This window comes from Clarias gariepinus, chromosome 24, assembly GCF_024256425.1.
Source record: "Clarias gariepinus isolate MV-2021 ecotype Netherlands chromosome 24, CGAR_prim_01v2, whole genome shotgun sequence".
In the NCBI taxonomy this organism is placed as follows: Eukaryota; Metazoa; Chordata; class Actinopteri; order Siluriformes; family Clariidae; genus Clarias; species Clarias gariepinus.
In genome coordinates, this window is record NC_071123.1 from 1242501 (window position 1) to 1267500 (window position 25000).

The 25000-nt window shown below is 39.6% G+C and overlaps 1 protein-coding gene and 1 long non-coding RNA gene across 2 annotated transcripts in view; one reads left to right on the forward strand and one right to left on the reverse strand.

Moving 5' to 3' along the window:
- arhgap31 (Rho GTPase activating protein 31) overlaps positions 1-16943 on the forward strand; it is a 32233-nt gene extending 15290 nt beyond the window's left edge. Inside the window, exons 2-12 of the mRNA XM_053485898.1 lie at positions 254-356; positions 1173-1317; positions 2399-2481; positions 2616-2723; positions 3660-3805; positions 5074-5281; positions 8477-8592; positions 10043-10099; positions 10488-11231; positions 11595-11755; positions 12547-16943. Of these exons, the coding sequence (XP_053341873.1) occupies positions 254-356; positions 1173-1317; positions 2399-2481; positions 2616-2723; positions 3660-3805; positions 5074-5281; positions 8477-8592; positions 10043-10099; positions 10488-11231; positions 11595-11755; positions 12547-14730 (4055 nt within the window). The 3' untranslated portion in view covers positions 14731-16943. The remainder of the gene's footprint in view (positions 1-253; positions 357-1172; positions 1318-2398; positions 2482-2615; positions 2724-3659; positions 3806-5073; positions 5282-8476; positions 8593-10042; positions 10100-10487; positions 11232-11594; positions 11756-12546) is intronic.
- A 1869-nt stretch (positions 16944-18812) lies between these two features.
- Positions 18813-23379, reverse strand: LOC128512568 (uncharacterized). The gene is made up of 4 exons (XR_008356300.1): positions 23321-23379; positions 22964-23094; positions 21553-21615; positions 18813-19394 (listed from the first exon to the last, which is right to left on the reverse strand). It is a non-coding gene; the product is annotated as an uncharacterized LOC128512568 (long non-coding RNA).
- Positions 23380-25000: the final 1621 nt, after the last annotated feature.

The window sequence follows — 25000 nt, forward strand, 5'->3', positions numbered from 1 at the left end:
ACTCTGACTCAACTCTGAATTCAGCCCAAACCGATGAAGTTCCAAACACCCAGGCTATAAGACGCCGTGATCGGAGTGACACTGTGGGCGTGTTCTTGCCTGTTATTGATCAATAAACTACTGTAGTGATGGTGATATTAGCTGTTTCTACATACAGGAGGTTTGGCATCTAACATTCTGCGTCATTGTAACATGCTAGCTGCTGTCACTGTATGATTTTATGTGTGTGTGTGTGTGTGTGTGGGTGTCTTAGTTCCTCAGGTTCTGAAGACATGTGCAGACTTTATTGAGAAGCATGGCGTTGTCGACGGAATCTACAGACTCTCAGGAATCACCTCCAACATCCAGCGCCTCAGGTCAGAGGTCACATCAGATCGCTGAAACTTACATATTGTGCTAACTGTGTACACTTTTTACCTTTAACATGTTCATAAGGTTGGGTTAGCCTTCACCCACAAAGCTGTTTTCTTGAAGTTGTTTGCTTGTTAGCATTTACTCACTGGTTAGCGGGTGATATACTGGAGTTTGCAAACTTGCATCAAAAAGTAGGAAGTTTGTGTAAAGTCACCAAATTTTCAGACTTTGTACATCAGATACATTTTAACGCCATTAGAACCAGATTTAAGCTTTCTCAGGTGTCCGCGCTATGCTAGATTTAACACGTGTGAATAGATTTTTGTTCTTTTAATAAGCATTTTTTTCCCCTGGGTGAATTTTTGTTCGCTAGTTAGCTTTTACACACCGTGTTAGCATTTGCTCTTTAAATTAGTATTTATGTATTGGGATTATGTTCTAAAAAAACATCACCAGTAGCGTAATTGGTGAACATTCATTAGCTCCTCACTGTGAGCTAATGAATTAGTTTTGACTCACTGTATTAGCTTCAGTTTCATGTTCGCTTTCACTCACTGCGTTAGCCTCGGTGTGAGTTTTGTGTTAGCTTTCACTTACAGTGTTAGCTTTGGTTTGACGTTAGATTTCACTCCTTCACATTTTTACTTTTGCCTTTACTTGGCGTGTTAGCTTTTTCTTTGCTAGCTCCATGTTATTATTTCCCAGTTGTATGACTCTAAAGCGTTTTCTAGTTAAAATTGATCTGCACCTGAAAACGTCTTTGACTGTGTTGGATTAAACTGAGAGGACTCTGTGTGTGTGTGTGTGTGTGTGTGTAGGCAGGAGTTCAGCTCGGAGCAGTGTCCCGACCTGACTAAAGAAGTGTATCTGCAGGACATCCACTGCGTCGGATCGTTGTGTAAGCTGTATTTCAGGGAGCTGCCGAATCCCCTGCTCACCTACGAACTCTACCAGAAATTCACGGTGAGCCAGAACGCTACGGAGCCTTCGCTTCACGTCAGAATTATGCTAATTACAGCTTTCTATCTTCCCTTAACTCATAATTACCGGGTGGGATTTTTTTTCACCGGAAAGTGTGTGATGTTACATTATAAACAAAACACAAACAAAACACCGGCAGCTGAGGAAATCAGAGCAAACGTGTGAGGAGTGTAATTTTAAAGACCTCATAATAAACAAAAAACAGTTTGATTTTAGATGGCGTGATACATCAAAGCTAAATCTTAAAAAAAAAAAAAAAAAAAAGGATTTTCCAAACTATTTGGTAAATGTATTATTATGCTAATAACAACAAACATACTTATTCACAGAGGCCAAAGACAACAGAGTGTGTGAGACGTTTATTTTGAGCATATTACAGACAGAAATTATGCTACTCATGCTAATGCTATAGCTAGCTAACCACAGACATTGTGAAACAATGTATCTCTTCACAAACCTGAATGAATCAGATTTTCAGAGCCATTAATATTAATATTTACATCTTCTGTCTATCTGTCATCATCAACTAACGCTAACATGTTTTTATCATTTATATCTCCTTTGCTTATATCAGTGACTGTCGCTAGGCTAATGTTTCCTCATCAACACATCACTGAACTGTTAATATCTCAATCTCATTTATTTATTATCCCATATTTTAAAGAAATAGTGGTATACTAATTTATACAATTGTATGCAAAGATTTTTGCTAGCGCTTATATATTTGTTTACCTATTTGCTAAAACAGTTTTATATTAAATGCCATTTTTTGTGTTTTGGAATTTGCTAATGCTAGCTTATCTATTAGAGTTTTAATAATACACTTGTATTAATTAATATCTAATAACTTATTAAAATTGTTATTTAACATTGTGTATTGCTGTAATATTAGATTATATTATTTGATATTTATATAATGTTTATTATATATGGAATATAATAAACATTACATCTAGTTTATTATGTAAATGAAGCCATAAGATGTACTGTATGGAACAGCAGTAATATGAACACGTGTGTTTTACTGGATATGTGTATGTTATTATTTTTCGTGCGATTGCAGGATGCCGTGTCGGTTACAGAGGAACATGAGCAGCTCAGGAACGTTCAGCACGTCATTAAAGAGCTTCCTATCGCCCACTTCAGGTAAAACTACTGGAAAGACGTTCATCACACATCCTGCTGTTGTTCACCTGCAGCATTTTACATCAGTGTTCGTGTGTATGTGAGTTCTCTGACATTCCTCTCTCTCTCTCTCTCTCTCCCCCTGTGTGGTGTAGAACTCTGGAGTACTTGGTGAAGCACCTGGCTCACTTGGCCACCCTGAGCCACCAGACCAACATGCACACACGCAACCTGGCCCTGGTGTGGGCTCCTAACCTGCTCCGGTCAGAAAAGAAGACAAAACATAATAATAATAATAATAATAATAATAATAATAGTAATAATAATAATAATTCCAAACTAATGTAAAAATTATTTCATTATTATAATATTATTAAATTATGAAGATAACAAATATTTATTATATTCATATATTTAAAATATAAATGTAATAAGTAGCTTAATTAAAAATTGTTCCTTAATTATTTTACAGTTTACACTGAATATTCTTTATTGTTCTATATATACAACACATTCAAGTCAAACCGGGACTCTCGATGAAATCTCTGATGAATAAATGTATTATAAAAGCGGGTGACATTTACAGAAGGCTTCAAGCACAGTACGGTGATGTAGACTCTTAGCCGCGGTAAAACATTCGAGTGGTGCAAACGTTTTAAAGAAGGCCGTACTGTACATCTGTGCATGGGCTTGGAGCCCACTGCAGTCTTTGCAATGAAAATTTAGTGAGGAGAACGCCTTATCCTTGAAAATCGACGGATAACTTCTTGCCAACTTGCCGAAGAAAGAGACGCATCTGTCTGTGGGAAACACACAACCTTTCACCAGTAGCACTTAGACATCACGGGAACATACTCGCAAGACATTTCCACACACTTGAGCCATTTAAGGAGTTCCAGGTCGGCTAGTATTTTAGCCATGAAGCAGACCGATTATGGTGTGATGGTGTCCAGGCTGTAGTGAGACACTGGGAGAAGTGCGTTAGTGTAGCAGGGGATTATATAGAGACATAAAGGGAGTTTTTACTCTCAGGACTGTGTTCTGTTATTCTGCACCATCAAAAGTGCCGCTTTGACTTGAACATGCTATATTTCTATTTATTTTTGAACATTATATGTTGTGAGATATTTAACGTGTGTGTAATTAACACATGTAATAGACGTAGTCATGCGGGTTCTGTTGCTCTGTGATGTGTGCAGCTCGAAGGAGATCGAGGTGTCGGCGTGTAACGGTGACGAGGCTTTTCTGGAGGTTCGGGTTCAGCAGTCGGTGGTGGAGTTCATCCTCAATCACACGGAGCAGATCTTCAACCCCGGAGCCGATCCTCCGAGACCGCTGAAAGAAGGTACGACTCCATCTTACAGCATAAACCGTACATTCACGTTAACATTTACTCACCTGCAGAGAGGAAAAACTCTCAGGTACATAACTACTGTACAAGGTCAGGATTCAGGGTTTTGGCATTTAAACTTATAACCTACTGGGCAATAAGTCAGAGCCTCAGAGACTTGAGCAGCCGCCGTCTCTGTGTACCACACGGTCCTAGAGTTTAGTGAGAGCAAGTACGACTCACACACAAAAGATCATGAAAAAAAAAAAGAAAAAAGGATATCTGGAAACAATGAATTTAGACTCAGAGCCAAAAATACAGCACAAAAACCCCGGGCCGAGATCCAGCAGATGCACAAATGGGCCGCACCCGAGTCCGAGTGAAGGGAAAATGGTGTGGAGATTTAAATCAACATGGACCGGTCCGCGTCTAATCACATACACTGGCATAATAATAATAATATTAATAATAATAATAATAATAATAATAATAATAGTACATACCATTTTAAAGTTTCTACAAACAGTTAAACAATTACATTACAACACAGTACAGTGCAAAAGTTTGCACACCCTTTGAACACTGAGGACATTAATTGAGAAGGAATGTCTTGACTTTAAATTCTTTTATGTTTGTCTTCCTGCGGCACCACAAATTACATTTTGGCATTTTTCTCGTATATAAAAATCATAAGAAAACATAATTTTCTTTTTTTATTATTATTATTATTTCAGAAAAAAGTGCATACAAGCTTTGGCACTTAACTGAAATGAATAAGGATAGTAAAGACAAAAATAAAAAAAAGATAAGATAGTGTTTATATTAACTACACAGAGGAACACGCCTGGTTGTGGGTTTGTTTTTGGAAAAAAGTTTTCCTTCACCGTATTTACATACAGTGAGAATTTAAAAAAGGAACCTTTGTATATTCATCATGACTCTGCTGCTTAACCAGATTTCACCGAGACATCTACATAAATTCCACTGAACTCTCTGTCGTTAGTTACTGATTTGTTTAATAAAGTCGGCCGAGCCGGATCCATCGTTCATGACGTATTTCATTACTCCAGTGTTAATATACATTTCATACCATTCCTATTGCTTTGTTGAATATTTTAAATATTAGTAGCATTATATATTAATTTTATTTTTATTACGCTGCACTGAATGGTGTGTTTCAGAATGTTTATGGAGTAGAAATGACACCCTGTATAGTACTGTATATGCAACAGTTCACTTTGATGTGCATGTGTGCGTGTGTGTGTGTGTGTGTGTGTGTGCAGGTGGGGCTGTAAGGTGTGTGGAGAAGTACGCTACGCTGCCGGCAGTGAGTCAGTGTCCACCGATGAAGCTGATGAGTCTGGAGGAAGCTCAGGCTCGATCACTGGCTCCTAATCACCCTGCGAGAACCGAGCGGCTCAGAGAGAACAGCCTTCCTGACACGAGCACCGCCGCCATGTACCACACAGTCATAGAGCTTAGTGAGAGCAAGTACGACTCACACACACACACACACACACACACATAGACAGAATTTTTATGTACTGTAGGAACCACATTTCATTATCCATGTCAAGATGACGGGATCCAGAGCTTATAATGAGAACACTGAGCTGGAATACACCCTGCAACACACTTATTATTTTTATTATTAATCTACAAAAGGTTAAAGGTGAGAGTGCTTTTCATGTAGGGGGATGCAAACTTTTTCTTCACTTTTCTGCAAAAAGATCTTAAATTCATTTCTTTTCCATACCACTTATCCTGTGTAGGATCACAGGGGGCCTGGAGCTCATCCCAGGAGACCTAAAGAACAAGGCAGGGTACAACCTGGATAGAGGCTTAACCCATTGCAAAACAAACACACACACACGCACACACACACACACACACACACGCGTATGCACACAATCACATACTTTGTGCAATTTAGCCTACAGCACATGTATATGAACTTTGGGACAAAATTGGAGTACTGGGAGAAAAAACCCACCTTATAAATGTTTTTTTTTTTTAATGTAGAGATTTTTAAATGTCCCCATTTATTCTGTGTAGCAATTTTTTAAACGTCCCCATTTTTCTTTGTAGAGCATTTTAACTGTCCCCATTTATTTTACGTAGAGACCTTTTAAATGTTCCCACATTCATGCGTAGAGCATTTAAAATGTCCCTATTTGTCTCAGTGTTTTAAATGTCCCTATTTATTTTGTGTAGAGATCTTTTAGTCCCCACTTTTCTGTGTAGAGCCTTTTAAATGTCCCCACTTTTCTGTGTAGAGCCTTTTAAATGTCCCCACTTTTCTATGTAGAGCCTTTTAAATGTCCCCACTTTTCTATGTAGAGCCTTTTAAATGTCCCCACTTTTCTATGTAGAGCCTTTTAAATGTCCCCACTTTTCTGTGTAGAGCCTTTTAAATGTCCCCACTTTTCTGTGTAGAGCCTTTTAAATGTCCCCACTTTTCTATGTAGAGCCTTTTAAATGTCCCCACTTTTTGTGTAGAGCCTTTTAAATGTCCCACTTTTCTGTGTCGAGCCATTTAAATGTCCCCACTTGTTTATGTAGAGCCTTTTAAATGTCCCCACTTTTCTATGTAGAGCCTTTTAAATGTCCCACTTTTCTGTGTCGAGCCATTTAAATGTCCCCACTTGTTTATGTAAAGCCTTTTAAATGTCCCCACTTTTCTATGTAGAGCCTTTTAAATGTCCCACTTTTCTGTGTCGAGCCATTTAAATGTCCCCACTTGTTTATGTAGAGCCTTTTAAATGTCCCCACTTTTCTGTGTAGAGCCTTTTAAATGTCCCCACTTTTCTATGTAGAGCCTTTTAAATGTCCCCACTTTTCTATGTAGAGCCTTTTAAATGTCCCCACTTTTCTGTGTCGAGCCATTTAAATGTCCCCACTTGTTTATGTAGAGCCTTTTAAATGTCCCCACTTTTCTGTGTAGAGCCTTTTAAATGTCCCCCTTTTTCAGTGTAGAGCCTTTTAAATGTCCCCACTTTTTTGTGTAGAGCCTTTTAAATGTCCCCACTTTTTTGTGTAGAGCCTTTTAAATGTCCCCACTTTTTTGTGTAAAGCCAATAAAATGTCCCCACTTTTCTGTGTCGAGCCATTTAAATGTCCCCACTTGTTTATGTAGAGCCTTTTAAATGTCCCCACTTTTTCAGTGTAGAGCCTTTTAAATGTCCCCACTTTTTTGTGTAAAGCCAATAAAATGTCCCCACTTTTCTGTGTCGAGCCATTTAAATGTCCCCACTTGTTTATGTAGAGCCTTTTAAATGTCCCCACTTCTCTTTATAGAGCCTTTTAAATGTCCCCACCTTTATGTGTAGAGCCTTTTAAATGTCCCTACTTTCCTGAGTGTTTTAAATGTCCCCATTAATTTTGTGTAGAGCGTTTCAAATGTCACCACTTTTATGTGTAGAGCTTTTTAAGTGTCCCCACTTTTATGTGTAGAGCTTTTTAAGTGTCCCCACTTCTATGTGTAGAGCCTTTGAAATGTCACCATTTAGTTTGTGTAGAGCTTTTTAAAATGTCCCCACTTTTATGTTTGGAAACCTTTTAATTGTCCCTGGTTTTCTGTGGAGACCTTTTAGATGTCAATTTACTGAAAGCAGATACGTACTGTATATGTAATGTCAGAACATTTACTGAACACACACACACACACACACACACACTTAAACAAAATGGCTCCACTTATCTTGTTTGTTATAAGTGCACTAACACTTTGACTTTTAATGTCAATATTATATTTACCCTTTTAATTCACACACACACACACACACACACACACCTGTCAAACGACATACACACATTTACTATATAAATAACGCTCTGGGTTTATCAGGTCTACCTGCCACATATGTCACTATGTAGGTGTAAACATACTGACTGTGACCCATTTGATGATCTGAACAAAGTATTGCCCCCCCCCCCTTCATGCTAATACTTTTTTTTTTTTTAAAGGCACCACCATCCAAACTGTATCTGTTCAATGGTGTGCTAAGTTTTTATTTAGCATCAATTTATTCCAATTGGAGAATACGTAGATGATCAAAAGATATAAAGCACTTTAGGAAACAATTTACAAATAATGAAGCAGTGACATATTATATATTAAAAAAGATTAAAATAAAACTTGCAAACTATAAATGTCTCAGTTTAAACAAGGTTTTGACATAAATTTAAAAGCATCTTTAAAGCTTTAGAATGTTACGAATGGTTATTAAAACACTATTGCTGAGTTTTTAAGATTTTAAATTTCCACTTAAAATTAAAGTTCTCTTGCGCATCTCAGCTCATGCGCATTTGATCCGCTATATTTTAATCTAATGTGTATTAAAATGTGCAAACATGATGAATACACATTGAAGACTATGTTAATGCAGTTCTGAACGTTCCCGTTCTACTTCGACCACTTTCCAGTCTTCCACTTGATTTTTTTTTTCTCTCTGTTTGTCGTGACAGGAGTAAGAAAAATGTCTGCCTTTAAGGTCTGTCTTTCGCGACATGTGTGGAGGAGTAGCTCGTACCTGTGATAGATTAACAATTCTGCTTTTTCACACTTCGCTGTCTCCAGAACAGAAGTTTCAGAATTTTTAGACCAGGCCTTGTATGCCCAGAAATATCCCTGGGTTGCCTGGGTTGTCTTTCGGAGGTGTAATGATGTGTTCGTCTCCATAACAGAAGGAGAAAGTCGAGGAAGTGGAAGTCCATCTTCAGTCTGGGTCGATCCGTCGCTGACAGCAAGGGGAAACTGAGTCGCAATGGGAGCGTGTTCATGAGAGCGCAGAATGTCTCAGGTACGGGTGCGAGTGTTATGTGAAAAGACCCACGGGAATAAAAAAAAAAAAAAAGTCTTGTCATGTCGTGTCAGGGAGTTTCACCTCTACGCTGTCGCCTCAGGGACCTAAACGTACACACGGATTTCTGTAAAGCTGCTGTCAACTGTTAAAAGTGCTCTAAGAATAAAACTAGATTAGAATGAAAATGGAAAAATAGAAGAAAATTGAGGCATCTGATTGGTCATGTTAGGTTGTACCTAAACCATATAGTGAAAAAAACAACAACAACAAAAAATCAACTAAAATAAAGGTGATAGGGAATAAAATACTCGCATGTGATTTATCACTATAGGCTCCAGTTTTATGCTGCTGAGAGATATTTAAAGCTAAGACCCAGGCCATAATGGAGCAGATTATTGAATTTCACTCTGATATCTGATTAATACCCAAAGATAACGTGTTCAGGTTCAATCCCTAAGTGCTCTCGGGTGGATTACCCAGGAAACGTGATGCGGTACAACTAAAGGCATAAACCTAATGTAAAGGTAATGTAATCTTTTGCACTATATTACTTAAAACACTAAATGCATCACATCACGCGACTACTTCTAATCTGATCGAACCGCTTTAATTAATTTCACAACACTTCTCATATCGCAGAGCCTGCTGCTTATATATTTAAAAAGAAAAGATATGGTAACAGGAACAAATTAATTAAGGCCAGAATGTTATTATGTATACAATATATACGAGTGATTCATATTGTGATGCTAGGATTAAATAATATTAGGATTAAATTAAAAAAAAAAATCTAAAAGAGAGAAGCATGTATTTTAATAGAGTGTGTTTTTTCCAACATTGTTAGAAAAAAATGTTAATTGTGCGACTAGTAATCTAGATAAATTTTTTAATCGAAGGTTCATATTCGTTTAGTATTTCAGGAAAACCCCAGCAGTAACAAAACACACACTTAGAGCTAATGGATGTGATGGGAAAATTACAATGCAAGAAAATCATCTGGTTATATGAACGTTTTTGCACCTCCACATTTACTACCGAACACTGGACACTTTAGAATGTTTACAGATTTGACTGTTAATAAATAAAATGAGGGAAATTCTTCAACAACCAAAAAAATAGAAGAAAAAAAAAATGGACTTGGTTTTTCGGATGTTTGGTTATTTCAAACGATCTGATATTTTACAAAATGCAAAACCCTTTTAATCCACTGCTTCTTTCTTCTTTCTTCCCCTCGGCTCCGAATCAAGAGTGCTTCAAGAGAGAATTCGACTTTCATTACTCAATGTTAATGGCGTCTAAAAATCTAATAAGATGTGCGGTCACACATCATTATCGAATTCATAATGTGTAATTTCACACAGCGTTAAACAGATGTGCTTTTGAAATATATAACCGAGACCTTTTTTCTTTTCCTTTTTTTTAACATTTTTTTTATTTCCTTCTACAGAAAAGCCTGGGATACGGCCGTCCAAGAGCATGGACTCCCTCTGCTCTCTGCCAACAGGTGGAGCTATAGTACAGCACCATGAGCATGAAATAACCCACACTCATTCTTGTGTATATGTTTAAATACTGGATTGTGTACAAGTGGGGGGTGGGGGGCGGGTAGACGAAATCATTAAGTGCAGAGTGTACCGTGAACATTTGTATGTGTGAAGTGGTACAGAAACAATCAACGGAGCATCAGGTGTCATGTAAAAAGCGTAATTTTACACACATCACACCTGGGCTCTAATAAGTATTTTGTACCAATATTTTTAGCAGGACACACTTCGGGTTTAATCATGACATTATTCACGCATCTTATTCATTTAATGCAACAACAGAAACGTGTATAATATCTCTCTTTAATAATTACAAAATTGTAATCCAGTTATTCTAATCCCACTCAGATGATGATAAAGCCGTGTCACCAAGAGGAAAAAATGGATTCTTCGCTCCTGTGGCGAAATCCCGAACCCTGGGTTCGGACATCAACTACGATCCTAGCGAACAGGATCCTAACTGGGAATTTGACTTGCGAAAAGCCTGCGGTGAAACCGGAGACAGTCCGAGCGCCGCTACAGTCCGAGAGACTAAAAACGCCTCGCCGTCGTCTTCTCCATCCTCTTCGTCTTCCGCTTCGTCTCAGCTACAGCGCGCTCTTCCTGAGCAGCTGAAGGTGTACAAGGGGGACGAGGTGTCCACCTGCCGGCCCACGTCCCCGAAAAACCGCCGGATGTTATATTCCGGCTCCTCGCACAACGGCTCGTCGAGGCCGTCTTTCCCGGGCAGCTTGTTCCCACTGGAGTCCTCGCCGAGGCATCAACGTAAGGCGCTCAACATCTCGGAGCCGTTCGCAGTGTCTGTACCGCTGCGCGTGTCGGCGGTCATCAGTTCCAACAGCACCCCCTGCAGGGTGGCAGGGAGAGAGCGAGAGCGCAGTTTGGGAAGCGCTAGCTTTAGAGAGCCACACCCCAGCAACAGTGGGAGCTTTGATTTCCGAGACAGGGAGAGATTATTTGGGGGCAGAGAGAACCCGCTCGGCAACAGCAGCGGATACGGTATCTATAGCAACAGCAGCTCCGTCCCCACAGAGGAGAGTCAAATGAATGAGAGGAGCACCGGGGTGGTCCCCTCCGAAACAGCAGCACAGAGTAAGATAAGATTGTCTGTGTGTGTGTGTGTGTGTGTGTGTGTACGGGTGTGTGTGTAAGTGCGTGTGCGTGTCTGTGCATGCAAATGTGCACATGAATGTGTCTCGAATAATCCTAGATTTACAGATAATGTATTTAATGTAATGGGCTTGTTTTTTCAATGTTAATAAAACATTTGTTGGGAGCATTCATAACAAAAATAACAAAAATAATAACAACAACAACAACAACAACAACAATAATAATAATAAAAATAATAATAATAATAATCTTTACTGTCCCAGGAAGAGCAAATCATTATAACTGGAAAAGAATGCAAATCTCTTTGTTAATGAAGACATTCTTTTCTGTTCAATCCTTCAGGCAGTGATGTGGAGGGAAAGCCTGGTGTAGAAATGTCAGAGAACTTAATGCCATCTCAGTCTAAAGCAACAGAAAACCACAAAGAAATGCCTCAATCCTCCGGGAAGGAACTGGACGCCTCGTCAGTGCAGCTCACTGAGCCAAAAAAACTGGACCAACTGGTAAGGGTGATAATATCATTATTTCTGTTCGGGAATCTGCCAGTCCTTAGGTCCTCATTTCTCTGGCGTGCGTCAGGGTGAAATCGATACTGCACAGTTTATAGGACCACTTCTCGATGCTCCCATATTTTCTTACACTCGTTTACATGTTACTTCCTCGTCCTTTTTAGGAATATGACAGCGTTACGTGCAATATCTACAACAATTAGGTTGCTCTGATACTTGCCATTTTTTTATTTATTTATTGCCTACATATCAGGAACCCGAGCTCTCCTCTCCATCCTGATACTCGTGTACCAGACGCATGGTGTCCTGGTCGCCTCGCACCTGACACATGACTAACATCACACATAGAGTCATACACCAAAATGTCAAAATCTGGCCCTTTATCAAACTCCAGATCAACGGTCAGCACTGACCACATGACGAGTCTTATTTTACAAAAACATTATGCTTTGAATTCTTAGTTTTTTTATTCAGCAACAAACTTACTGTGGCTTTACTGTTATCCATGTTCATGATAATAGTGAGGACCCAACTGACTGCTCACACACCTAACATTTCCAACCTCATTTCCTTAATTTTTAATTAGGATTAGATAGTTTTTTTAGGATTATGTTCATTTCCAATTGCCCCTTGGGACGTGCCCAATAGGCGCGGTCATTAATCCGTCCCTGCACTATTGTATTAAGTAACAATGCTGTCTAAAACAATTAACAAATGAATTATTGATATTTTAAAAAGGCTAAATTAGTATCGACTAATCCCACCACTTTTATTGTCTTGTGCAGGACGTAGAGTCGATCAATCCAAAGCTGTGCTTTGATCATGAGCTCAGGATCACCGAGTCTGAAGCAAACCTTTCAAAAGACCAAATGAAAACCAGTGGCTCTATGAGCAAGATCGCTGGACATGATGGTGGCCTAAATCTTACTGCGCAAGCTAAAAGAAGAAGCAGTTTACCCACTCACCCAGTGTCTTCAAAGGAACACTTCAAAGATGTCATGAAAGGTTTCACTGGGGAGCATCCAGGTGCTACGTTTTTTAACGCGACGTCACAGGAAACATCATTCCAACACGACGTTGACTGGAATTACTTAGATGCTGATAAAAAGGATCATAAGAGCTTGGATTCGTTTGAGTCTCTGGACATTATGGCAAGCGAGCTGCGGCTCTCGCCCTTTCTTCATCTGAAGGAGACGGATATTCTCCAAGACGCTGATCCCTGGCCTTCAGAGCTTTCGTCTGAAGATCCTTTAGCCAAGGAAAAAAATGACATTACTGCTGATTTTTCTAGTCATGATAAACCATCAGATAAAAGTCCTGGTTTTTCAACGGACAAAAACATAGACTTCCCAAAGGACCACAATGACAACAAGAAAACTACCAGTATTACTGTTCATTTAACAACCAAAGCAAGGAAGAACATTGAAAGGGTTTCAAAATGCTTGGAAGAAAAACGCCTCACTATAGAAATTCCACATCAAGATGATGATGATATTTGGGGGAGTCATTTAGCAGGACTGGATCAAGTGGAGCCTTGGGAAGACTTGGACATCGCCAAGCAGTGGGTCACAAGCCCGCTGCACTTAACCAAACTGGAAGATCTTTTCCCTCTGTTTAAAACACCAACACCAGGTGCTGGAGATGAAGTCAAAACTTCCACTGACTTAAGTGTGAATCACTTGCAAAAAGACAAGGAGATTGTAGAGAAAGCATGTAAATCAGGGGATGCGCCAGAAAACACGGCCATAATCCGCGAACCTGGTCTTAAGCTCTCATCCATTATCAAAACAGTAGATGAACTGGGTCGTGAAGGTGTAACTGAGCTCTTACATAATGTTCCTGGGGAGAAAGTGGAGATGAAAGAGGAGCTCCCACAGCCTGAACAAGCTAAGAGTACTGTCCACCCAGAAGAAACTACCAGAATCCTAAAGAGAAACAGTGGTGCTGCAAAACCAAAGAATTCTATCTTACCTCATAAGTTTCAGCGACAGGTATCTCACGAGCCCTGCATCGCGGAGAAGAACGAAGAAAACATGGCCCCGAAACACAGACCATACTCCCTTAACCTCGACTTGGGAAACCGTTGCATCAGGGACATCTCAAATCAGCAGAACTTTGATCTTACAGACCATTCCTCTTTGCAGAGAGGGGTGATAACCCCATCTGGAACAAAGCATGATGGCTTGTCTCTGGAACTAGAGATGTTCCTAAGGGATCGCCAAGCACCCTTGCGACGCAACTCTGCACCAGTTAGTGTGTCTTCGGTGCGCACTGCATTCATGATCAAAACATGTCAGGCCAAAGCGGTGCCTGTTATTCCACCAAAAGTTCAGTACAGCCACATACCGCATCTGGGTCAGCTGGAGAAAAGCAACCATGAGCAAGACAAAAAGGAAAGTGTACCTGAGAAGATCAAATTAGAGAAAGCTGATTCTTTACCTCCTCTCCAGACAGTAAAGGATTCCAAGGAGGAAAGGGAAAACTGCAAACCTGTCACTAAGATCCAAAGACATGCATCTATGGATAAAACGACAGAGATGTGCAAGGCAGTGCCCACACCTGAGTTTCCAGTACTGAGAAGGAAGCGGTCTGCCAATGGGGACTCCTTTATAGATTGTTCCAGGCCGGAAAGATCTACCTTACTTCAAAGGTCTTCCTTCCGCAATCGTCCAAGACCTCAGAGCCTGATTCTCTTTAGTCCTCCCTTTCCTATCATGGACTATCACCCGCCGGGGGATGACGGAAAACACGTCCTGTCACCTATCAGGAGTTCTGCTGAAACCTCTCCTCTTGACGTCCTCACTAAGGAGCTCACAGAGAACCTTAAAACCCCTGACGGGGTTACTCTACGAAACAAGATGACTTTGCCCAAGAGCGGACAGAGACTGGAAACCTCTACAAGCTGCTTTTATCAGCCCCAGAGGAGGTCTATGGTTTTCGACAACCGGACCAGTCGGCAGATCGAGTGAGCCGCCTGATGGACTCGTGAACTTCCCTATCCTCACTAGAGAACAGTTGCTGAATGTAATGAGTTTCTCTTTGTTTTCTGCACCATATTCTTCTTGCTGACCAAACCTTCTCAACTAACAAGGTGCCATTTAATTCTACAGGCAAACCTTTTTTATTTGTTATAAAATGCTGCTAAGAAACTTTATCACATCGAGGAGCTCTTGAAGATAAAAGAAATGCATTTGAAAGTGAAGTAGCATTTGTATAGTGCTAACTGCTGTACATTTCCGACTCACGTTGGTGGTGAGGATGGTGAACATGAAGATGAAGTTCCATTGAGTTACAAAGAAGTGTTACACGGATCAAGCAATCAAATAATTCAGGGTTTGCTGTTGCTGTTGTTGTTTTGGTCTGATTTTTGAAGGAAAAAAAACTAAATCTTGTCTTGTGTTCATTTAATTCTTCCATCCATATCAATTTCAGGGATTACGATATGATGGGAGACAAAATCCGATTGGATACCTGATAACTGAAATGAAATTAAATGACTAAAAACAGAAAAAACCAACAACAATTCTGCTTTATCGCCTCGTGTCATGTCAGTGTTTTAAAAAAGAGAAAAACAGGGAGAAAAAAAATCTGAGAGATTTTTATTATTTTTTTTTTTTTTGCCGTGTAGTAAATATGGGACGTGGCAATACATCAGATATGCAGTGTTAGAACAATGGTGCAATTAATATCCAAGGTGTCAATGCACATATTTCCGTACAGCCTTAAAAACCTTGAAGTCTTGATTCGTAATCATTATTTCAGATTGTATTTTTTTGTTTATTGTTTGCTACGTCTTCCAGCATTTTTGGTATATTTCTATTTGTATTTGTACAGTATAGCTTTAATGGACATGAACAGCTCGTCGTAATGACACCGTCAAGGACGGCTTATAAATGTTGGATGCCTGTATTAAATATTCAAAATGTGATAAGTGCTTTTCATCCAGGTTGCGCAACCGGAAAAAAACCTTCACGGCACCGTTTTTGATGCTTATTTTTAAAAAATCCATAGACGAATATAGGAAAAAAAAATGCTGTCTACTTTAATCACCTCCTTCCAGGAGTCGATGTTGCTTATGTAATTCCTACGACGTCAATGTTGCATGTGCTCGACATTGATATAATATAATATAATATAATATAATATAATATAATATAATATAATATAAAATAGGCACATGAAGTGTCGCAATTTAAAACGAAATATCTACAAGGAAAAAAATTACTGATTGTAAAAAAAAAAAACCTGGAAATCCATTGTGTATTTATTTATGCAATTTGTATCTCATGTCATTGAGCTTGTTACGGTCTTGAGAATATCACTGCTGTATAAAACAAGTTGTCATATACAGCTGTGAATCTAAATCCTGGGGTCGTTGCTCTCATCGTCTGAAGGACACACGGTGTATGCGTTTTTTTTGCTGGGATATAGGCTTGCTTTGAAAAAGTTGATTATCTGAAAGTAGATGTTTTGTTTGCGAGAAACAGAACGATAGAAAGATGTAGGTGAAGGTCCTAAAATTGATTTAAACACGCTCTCGTCTGTCTAAGGGGTTAATCCTGCACACTGTTGCGCTTCGAGCTAAGATCCAAACGTGTTCCGGTGCTTCAGCCGATCTTTTTAGAGTGGCTCGTCTAAGGATTTGATGATCACATGATTTACAATGATCCAGATCAATCAAATAAACAGTCTTCTTCATCTTTAGTCTACAAATGGTTTAGTAGAAAGCTGTAACGTCTGGTGATGAGACAGGTTTACGACGCGAGGCGGGTGTCCGTGATGTCAACCGACAGCTTGGGCGCAGTTTTCTGTATCGGAGGTTGAGGTTATTCCGGGTCGTGTCGTGATCAGTTGAGATGAGAATTCAGAAAAAATATCTCTCGCAGGGATTATCGAAGCTTCGGAATTAGCACAGAGTGTACAAATACAAATGAGGAATCTGCTCGGGCGCGCTGTGGACCGATGAGGGCGTGTTGAAGAGTATCACAGAGTAACGGTTGTATGTTTTAAAGGACGAGATGAAGCACAAATGTACATTCTATACTGAAAGAAATGTTAATAACTGTAACCAAAGAACACTAATTTTACTGTAATGTATTTTTTTATTGCATAAACTGGATTTATTATCTGTACCCACTGTAAACAACACAATAAATACACCTAATATTTACTGTAGGCGGTGTGTGTATGTTTCACATTAGTGCATAAGTAAGTGTATTTGTACTGATCGATTACGTGTAATATTTAAACTTTGTGTATTTATGATATTGTTCCTGTAGTGTATTTGAAATCGTGTTCCTGTCGTCGTCAGAGTTCAGTCCAACACCAGGGGACCGAGGGGTCCGAAATTAGAAAATACCTGTCGCTATGGAAGACAATTTAGAGCCTTTATTTTTGTGAATGGACTGCCGTTGTAGTGATTTATTATTGATATCGTGTGTGTGTGTGTGGGTGTGTGTTTTAAATAACCCAATTTTATCCCACTGCTGAATTCTGTTGATTTGAGTTGATTAGTTCTCTATAACAGCAGCTCTGACAGAGCGGAGCTTTAAACCCAATACGCTGGCGTTTCCATAGCGACAAGTCTTTCACAGGGATTTGCTAAAAAAGTAATAATAATAAAAAATCTTTTTCTGTGACTCCCTGACATTTTTTAGGACAGAGATTGTTTTTTTGTTTTTTGTTTTTTCTCGGATTTTTCTCTTTAATTTAGTCGTGTCCAATTCCTCCCCGTCACTAGGGGGCTCCACATTCAGGCTTCTACGGCCAAAGACTATCACGTGGTTCAGAGGAAACATGCCAGCCGACCACATCTTTTCAACTGCTTACTCACGCACCATTGGGGGCGGAGTAACACACTCGGAGGAAAGCGCTAGTCGCTCCTTCCGCGAGCTCACAGACGCCCCTGATTGGCTCTAGAGCCGTGATTAATGTGGGAGCACAAAGTACCTCTCATCCCTCCCCCCTGAGAGCGCCCGGCCAATCAGCTCTCTCCTACGGCTGCAGGGGGTTACGGCATCACCCGGGAATCGAACTCGCGATCTCTGGATGATAGGGCGAGCACTTTACCACTGTGCCACTCGGAGGCCTGGCAGATGCATTTTTAAGTTTTACGTGAGCTGCGGGTCGAGTCTCGTTAACTATAACACGTGCTGCCGAGGGACCAGGAGGTAAGGGCCTTTTCACAGCCAAATATGTGTAGCGTGAAGACTGACGTCCTCGTTCTATTCTTCTCTTTGTGAATAATGGCGGTTTGCAAACCAACTAAGTCCACACCGCCACCCGCTGTATTAGATCATACGCAAGTGTACCCGAGTACGGAGAAAAAGGGGGGGGGGGGGAGTGGAGGGGTGAGCAATCGCTCCTGGGCATGGCTGATTCGTGTGCCCTAACTCGTCTCACAACATAGTCCAGGACTAGAAATATATATTTTTTAAAGTCTGATGTGTTGTTCTCACATCAGTGAAAAACGTATAAGAGGAATAAAACACTCTCGCGGGGCGACGATCAGCGTTAGGGTCGTGAACGCAACTCGTCACTGCTGATTCTTTTCCGTTAACAGCACAAGCAAATGTTTTTATTCCTTCCTTCCTGCGCTCCTGATTATCAGCGCATGCCTGTGCAGAAGCGAACGTACAAATCGATGAAATGTAAAAACACGAATGCATATTAATTTCAGGATTTCATTCATCCGCGACAGCTTTGATAAGTCTGCTCTAAAGGTCAGTCGATTCCTCTAACCTGACTGACGAACGATGACTCTCAGGCCTTATTAAGATTCATGATGTTCCCGAGTAACGGCGCGGTGTCAGATGCGTTAACTCTGAGTAACAAAAAAAAATAAAAAAAGAGGGAGAGAGAGAGAAAGAAAGAGAAAAACGATCCGTTCTAACCTTACGCACTGAAATCCAATTCTCCTTCGTGCTTAATCCACCAGGAGGGAGAGACGTCTCTTGTTTTTTTTTTTTTTTTTTTTCGCTTCTGGCTCGCCTTAAATCACAGAGAAAGGATGTACTTAACAGAGCTTTATGTGGCGCAGCTGAAACAGCAGATGCGGCTTCAAAGCGCAGGATGATGACCAGAGCGATACACTGAAAGGTAAACCTACTACAAACAAAGACTTCCTTTACTCGTACAGCCAAAAAAACCCTCATGCAAATCTGAGTACAGTGTGTGCGCCAGTGTTTGTTTTTATTGCAAAGTTAAAGCCAGATTTTTTTTCCTCATCACCTGCAGGACTTATTTATTACTTACAATTTAACGATCCTGCTTTCATAAAGCATTAAAGGTGCTTTTTCCCCCCTTTTTTAAAAAAAATTAATGATTTTCCCCTTTCAGAAAGTTCTCCTCTGCCGATCGTTCGTCACCGAGTTATTAAACGACATCTCTTTGATGCCAATACAAATAATAGCTCATCAAAAGAAACCAAACAGGACTGCCAAAACAAAACCGGTATATAAATCAGGGTTTTTTTTCTTCGTTTTTTGCATTTATTGCTGCATCCCAGGAAAATAATGGCAGAATGCAAATCTGTGTGGTGAACATACTTTTCATTGTATGCAGTACGTTCCCATTTGTGAGAAAGCTATGCGGCTTTGTTCCACTCCTCACGTGCCTCGATCATCTTCTGCAACTAAACACACAGTGAAAAAAAAAAAATAGAACTGTGTTTTAAAAAATAATCCAGTCATCCTGTTTTAAGCTTAAACAATACAAGATTATTAATGATTTCATTTAAAAAAATGATAAATGAACAGATTTAGCTTTAAAGGCACTGCGTGATTCAAAATAATAATAATAATAATAATAATAATAATAATGGTACAGGAGGTTTTACAGTAGAGATGTTTGGTGTTTCAAATTTTAATACAAATATAACCTTCTATAATAATTTAAATAATAAATTATAATCATTTTTTTAAACAAGGGCCGTTCGAGTTAAACCAGGACTTGTGCTGAAATTCCTGGTGAACGAAGGCGAGTGAGATTCACAGAAGACTTCGAGCACAGCACGGTGATGGGACTCTTAGCCGGAGAAAAGCATCTGGCCGGAGAACTTGTTAGGATAAGTGCATTATATAGAGAAATAAAGGGAATTATTGGTTTTTCCAAACTCTTTAAAAGTCCTGCTTTGACTCGAAAACCTCTTGTCTTTTGTACTGAAGCTATGAGATGAATGTTACTAAAAAATATAACACAAATTAATTAAGTTCCTCCTAGCAGGCTGATAAAAAAAAAAAAGATTAATCTGATTGTTTATATCATATTAACGTCTTAGGAAAACAGAAATAAATAACATCCATCATCAAAACACATTATGTGATTTTGCAAGTCAAAGTTCACCAACGTGAAGTGAAATAAACTGCTGCGAGAAGGAAGTGTGTTTTATCCCCTCCACTAAATCAGCTCCTCCATGGTGCAAATTTTATCTTCTTTTCATTCTTTCATTCTTTCTTTCTTTCTTTCTTTCTTTCTTTTTTTTTTTCTCCAAATCTGACTGCTGCTTTATCTGAGAAAGAAGAAAGGCATCGTTTTTAGGTGTCTCCTGTATCGCCATAGCAACAGGCCAAAAAATCTTCAAACGCCACAGCTGGTACCTCTGGTGTTAATATCCGCTTCAAACCAGATCCAGTTCTCCAGATGTGCTGATGTTGTTTGGGACACAGTGTGTCTTCCTGTCATCTCTAAACATCAAGCTTCGGCATGTACTGTAGATGAATCGATGTAACGGTATTCATGGGGCAGCCATCTTATAATCCAGTCCTTCACCAATCTTCTCGAACTCCTTTTATCCTGATCAGGACGGCGGTGTATCTGGAGTCCATCCCAGGATCCCAGTCCTTATGTCTGAATGCACGCTGGATGAGACAGGAGTTTAGAGGTTTCTCTATACAGTACAACTTTGTTACTCAGAAGGTGAGAGCAAACTGGAAAAATCCAAAAACAGAAACCCGGACAGCTCAGGGATGAAGTGGAGGCTCGGCAGCTGTAGGGTGAAAAGGACTATAAGTGCTTTTTTTTTATGATTTTACACAAGGGCTGTGTGATACAACAAGAAATATCGTACCGTGATATCATGTGGTATCACGATATACAAGGTTACGCACAGACTGCAAAGACAACATTAACTGAAAAGCTAAATAAAACCCTACATAATAGTAACTTTAAAATTGAAATGTTCAGTACCATCCAATTATCTGCTTCCTGTCAGAACAAAACTGGCATGATTTATGAGGGTATTGTCTGATATAATGGTATCGACCCCGCCCTACAGATCAGCCACACCTTCCACTCTCCTCATCCAAATCAGAAAGCTTCTTAAGATCAAGGTTTCGAAGCTTAACGATGTCCCTTCATGAAGGTGTGTGAAGACTTGCGGAAGAATTTGGATATTGTCCCTGGGATGCACATCGAGTACTTTATTTATGAGGATTCATAAATCTCAAAGCTTCAGTACAAAGAATAATATTAAAAAAAAAATAAATTTAAGCAAACGGCAGACACCAAACATGTCTGAACATATCTGAGGGACGATTTCTCAAAAGGTTTCGGCTATTAATCACCGAGTGTGTTCCCAAACACCCAGCTCTACCTGGAGGCAGAGTTGAGACTGGGATCTGGGTGAGACAGGAAGTGCTGGACTGGCACAGGACCCAGTAAGTCCTTTTGTGTGGAGTTTGTGAGGCATTATGGGTAATGAGAATGAATGACCACAGGGGTGCTGGGCGTCCATCACTACAAACGCTAAATATCTGAGGTGCCTGGGAACCTCACGACACATCCGCATGTACCTGTTCTACCATAAACCGCAGGGGGTCATCAGGTCTGTCATAAACCAGCCGCGCTGTGATTTCCTAATAAGAGAGAAAATGAGAAAATGAGATGAGTAATAACTCCGGCTTGCTCGGTGTCGAGCAGATCTGCTTATAATTTCTGCCTGTTATGTGACTAGGCCTTGTCGCCATCGATTCAAAGAACGTGTCACCGAACCAGAACTCGAATTTCATTATTAATCCACAGATAAAGACTTCCTGAAATGATGTCAGAGCTACGATTTGATTTAGTACACGTTTGTTTTTTCACTTTGAAACAGAAGGTCAGTGTTGGAATGATTCGCACAACAGCCGATCGCTTTCGAGATACGGCGCAGCCCCGCCCCCGGGCTAGACGCGCTTAGCGAACTAGCTAAACATGGAGACTTCTTTAATCAAGCTGTGAAGGATTTCTCGACCAAGAGACCGAAAAATTATTACTCCAATGCATATAGATTTATTTCAAAAACATTTTCCAACACAAAATTTGCCAAGGAACACTTTATCTTTTTTATAAGAGACCAAAAGGGCGCATTACGTCTATGTGCATTGTAATTTATACCATTGTAATAAAATAAAATGATTGTGCTATGCTTCTTGGATCTCATTGAGAGTGACCGTCCTGGACGACGTGAGGATGACGTGCGCATTATTAGTGTACATTTTTAAAAAACGAGGTCAAGCGCTGGTGGCACCGATGGTGACGGAGAGCGACGACATCATCACCATGAGGCTCTCACTGATGGAGAAACCCTGATGTTGTACAAAGCCAGAATTCTCCATCAGTCTAAAGGAGCGACATTCTGACACTGAACAGCCTTGAGATGTTAAAACATTTCTATCAGTCACACGCTGACGCAAACTCCTTCCTCTTGGAAAGAAATAAACTCCAGACATTTATTCTGTGGAGGAAAGAGAATAGGAGACATGTGGGGGAACGCACCGCCAAAACTAATAAAAATACCAATAAATAATAATGCTTAATGCTGCTGCAGAATCAAGACGCACCTCCTGATGCGGGACATTCACGTTCTAGAGAGCACATGATTGGATGAACACAAGACCAGGACCGTGTAATTTTTCGTTTTTGCTTAAGTGATAATTACTGGTTATATACAGTATGGATCGAGCCCAGACCTGGAGGTGAAAGGCGACAGTGCTAACCACTGATATATATTTTTTTATATTTATCCTGTCATGTACTCGTGTCTGAAACATCTGTTTTGATTTCAGGAAGACTTTAATTTTATTCATGACTATTTAAAACTCCTTTCTGAATAATAACTAGGCATTCCAGGCGTAAAGGACTTTCCACGCCATACAGTTGCTAATCCCTGGATTAAACCTTCATCATCGGGATAATCCGGATAATGACACGCATTTTCCCTACCTGAAATATCTGCAGAATGTTATGGCTCTCCAGGTACTTCATCGTCCTCTCATAAGGGTCTGCTTCTTCTGCTCCTACTTCCGCTCGACCTAAATCCGAGCCCGCCATGACAGAGGTGAAGAGTCGGATGACTAAAGAGACAAAACAAATGGCCAAAGTTATTACAGACACGGCATCGTGAGCTCGAAGCCTGAAGAACTTTTCGTCTCAATGCTCTACGCCAGCTAGATACCTTCAACAGAACTAATGTCACTCTGGCGTCTGGTGAGAGTTTGGAACGGAGCGGGTTACACTTTTACACTAACTCTGATTGCAGTAAAGTGGAGAACTGACTCCCAAATGAAAGAAAAAACCCACAGAAACACGGTGTTCCTCACAGTTTGGCTTCCTGCAGGTTTGTTTATAGCAACTGAAATGTCAGGCTGTAACCCCTGGCAACCGCGCACGAGAGACTTGGATGATGTCATTACTGTAATAAGATACCGACCGTTGTGTTTTTTTTTTCCCTTTGAAATTTCAAATCGCGCAGTTGAACGTGCACATGTTTAACGGTCAACCGTCTCAGATCTCAAGTCAAAGGAATGCGGAAATACAGCTCTGTTGAACTGAATCAAATAAAGAATGAAAAAAAGTGTTGTTTAAAACCGTGCTTTACTAAATAGTACAACATGACAATTTAATTAAATCTAATCTATTCTAATCTAATATAAAACAATAAGTAAAGTTTAACTTATATGCAATTTATATTTAAACAAAGCTTAGAAATTATTTTTCACCTGACTTACTGCTTGTATTTAATACTTAACTATGACATAATAATTAAAATTATTATCCAAACTTATAAAAAAAAAAAAAAAAAAAAGCTGTGTAATGATTATGGCGTTTTAATTCTTCTCCTTATCATTATTATTATTTTACTTAAAAAAAACTTGGTAAACGTTTGATAAAGCCTACTGTACACATTGCTATGTGCAGTATGTTATATTAAAGGAATTACAATAAAAAACAAAATAAGAAAATATGAAATATTATTTTACTGTATATAAATGTTATTTACTTTGCCAGTTTATCCCTATTATACTTGTGCTTTGTCACTTGCACACTTTACGCCTTATTTTACTGCATTTGTTTATTTTCTTTGTGTGTGTGTGTGTGCGTATTGTAAAATTTTATACATCTAAGCAATTACATGAGCCTTTCACTATTTTACAGGATTTTAATGGAAATCCATTACATTATGCACCCCTGCCTGTTACACCCCTATGTGGTTCTTCCCCCAAACCGTTCCCACACGGTTGTACAGAATGTCTCTGTGTGTGCTGCAGCCTTACAGGCTTTCTTCAGAGCCCCTGAACCCTTATCCAGCATGACGACACCCCTGAGAGATCCACAAAGCAGGCTCCATGAAGACATGGTGTGTTAAGTAAAAGCTGGAGAACTCGAGCGTCCTGCACAGAGCCCTGACTGAACTCAACCTCACTGAACCCTCCTCACACTCTTGTAGCTGAATGAACACAAATGCACACAACGAAATACACAATCCGAGGTTGAGTAGAAAACCTTCTCAGGAGAGTGGAGTGTGTTATAACTGCGGCTTTGTGATGATGACCATTGTTGAACGTGATGTACAAAAATAAAAATTAATTTTATAAAAAAAGGAAGGACATATGGTGAGATAGTCATCCATCCATCCAGTGTCCACACATGGGTGTCCACAAACTTTTGACTACATATGGTAAATAAACGTGACTTGTGCATTGTTGTGATCTGATGATTGTGATTAGACGATTTATAGGTTATAGGTAACATACAGTTTAATATACAGTTAGTCTTATAATTGAAAGAATTAATTTTATATATGTGTGTGTGTAATATTTTAATTCCTTATTTATTAAATAAATAGTTCACCTAGGATAGTTTGGCAAACTTGTTTATTTATTAATTTATTTTTTTTTTGTAAAAGAAGAAGAATCGTTTCTAGGTTACACGGTCGTCCTCAGATGACATCACGGCGCGCGCGTGTTATGTAGGCCAGAC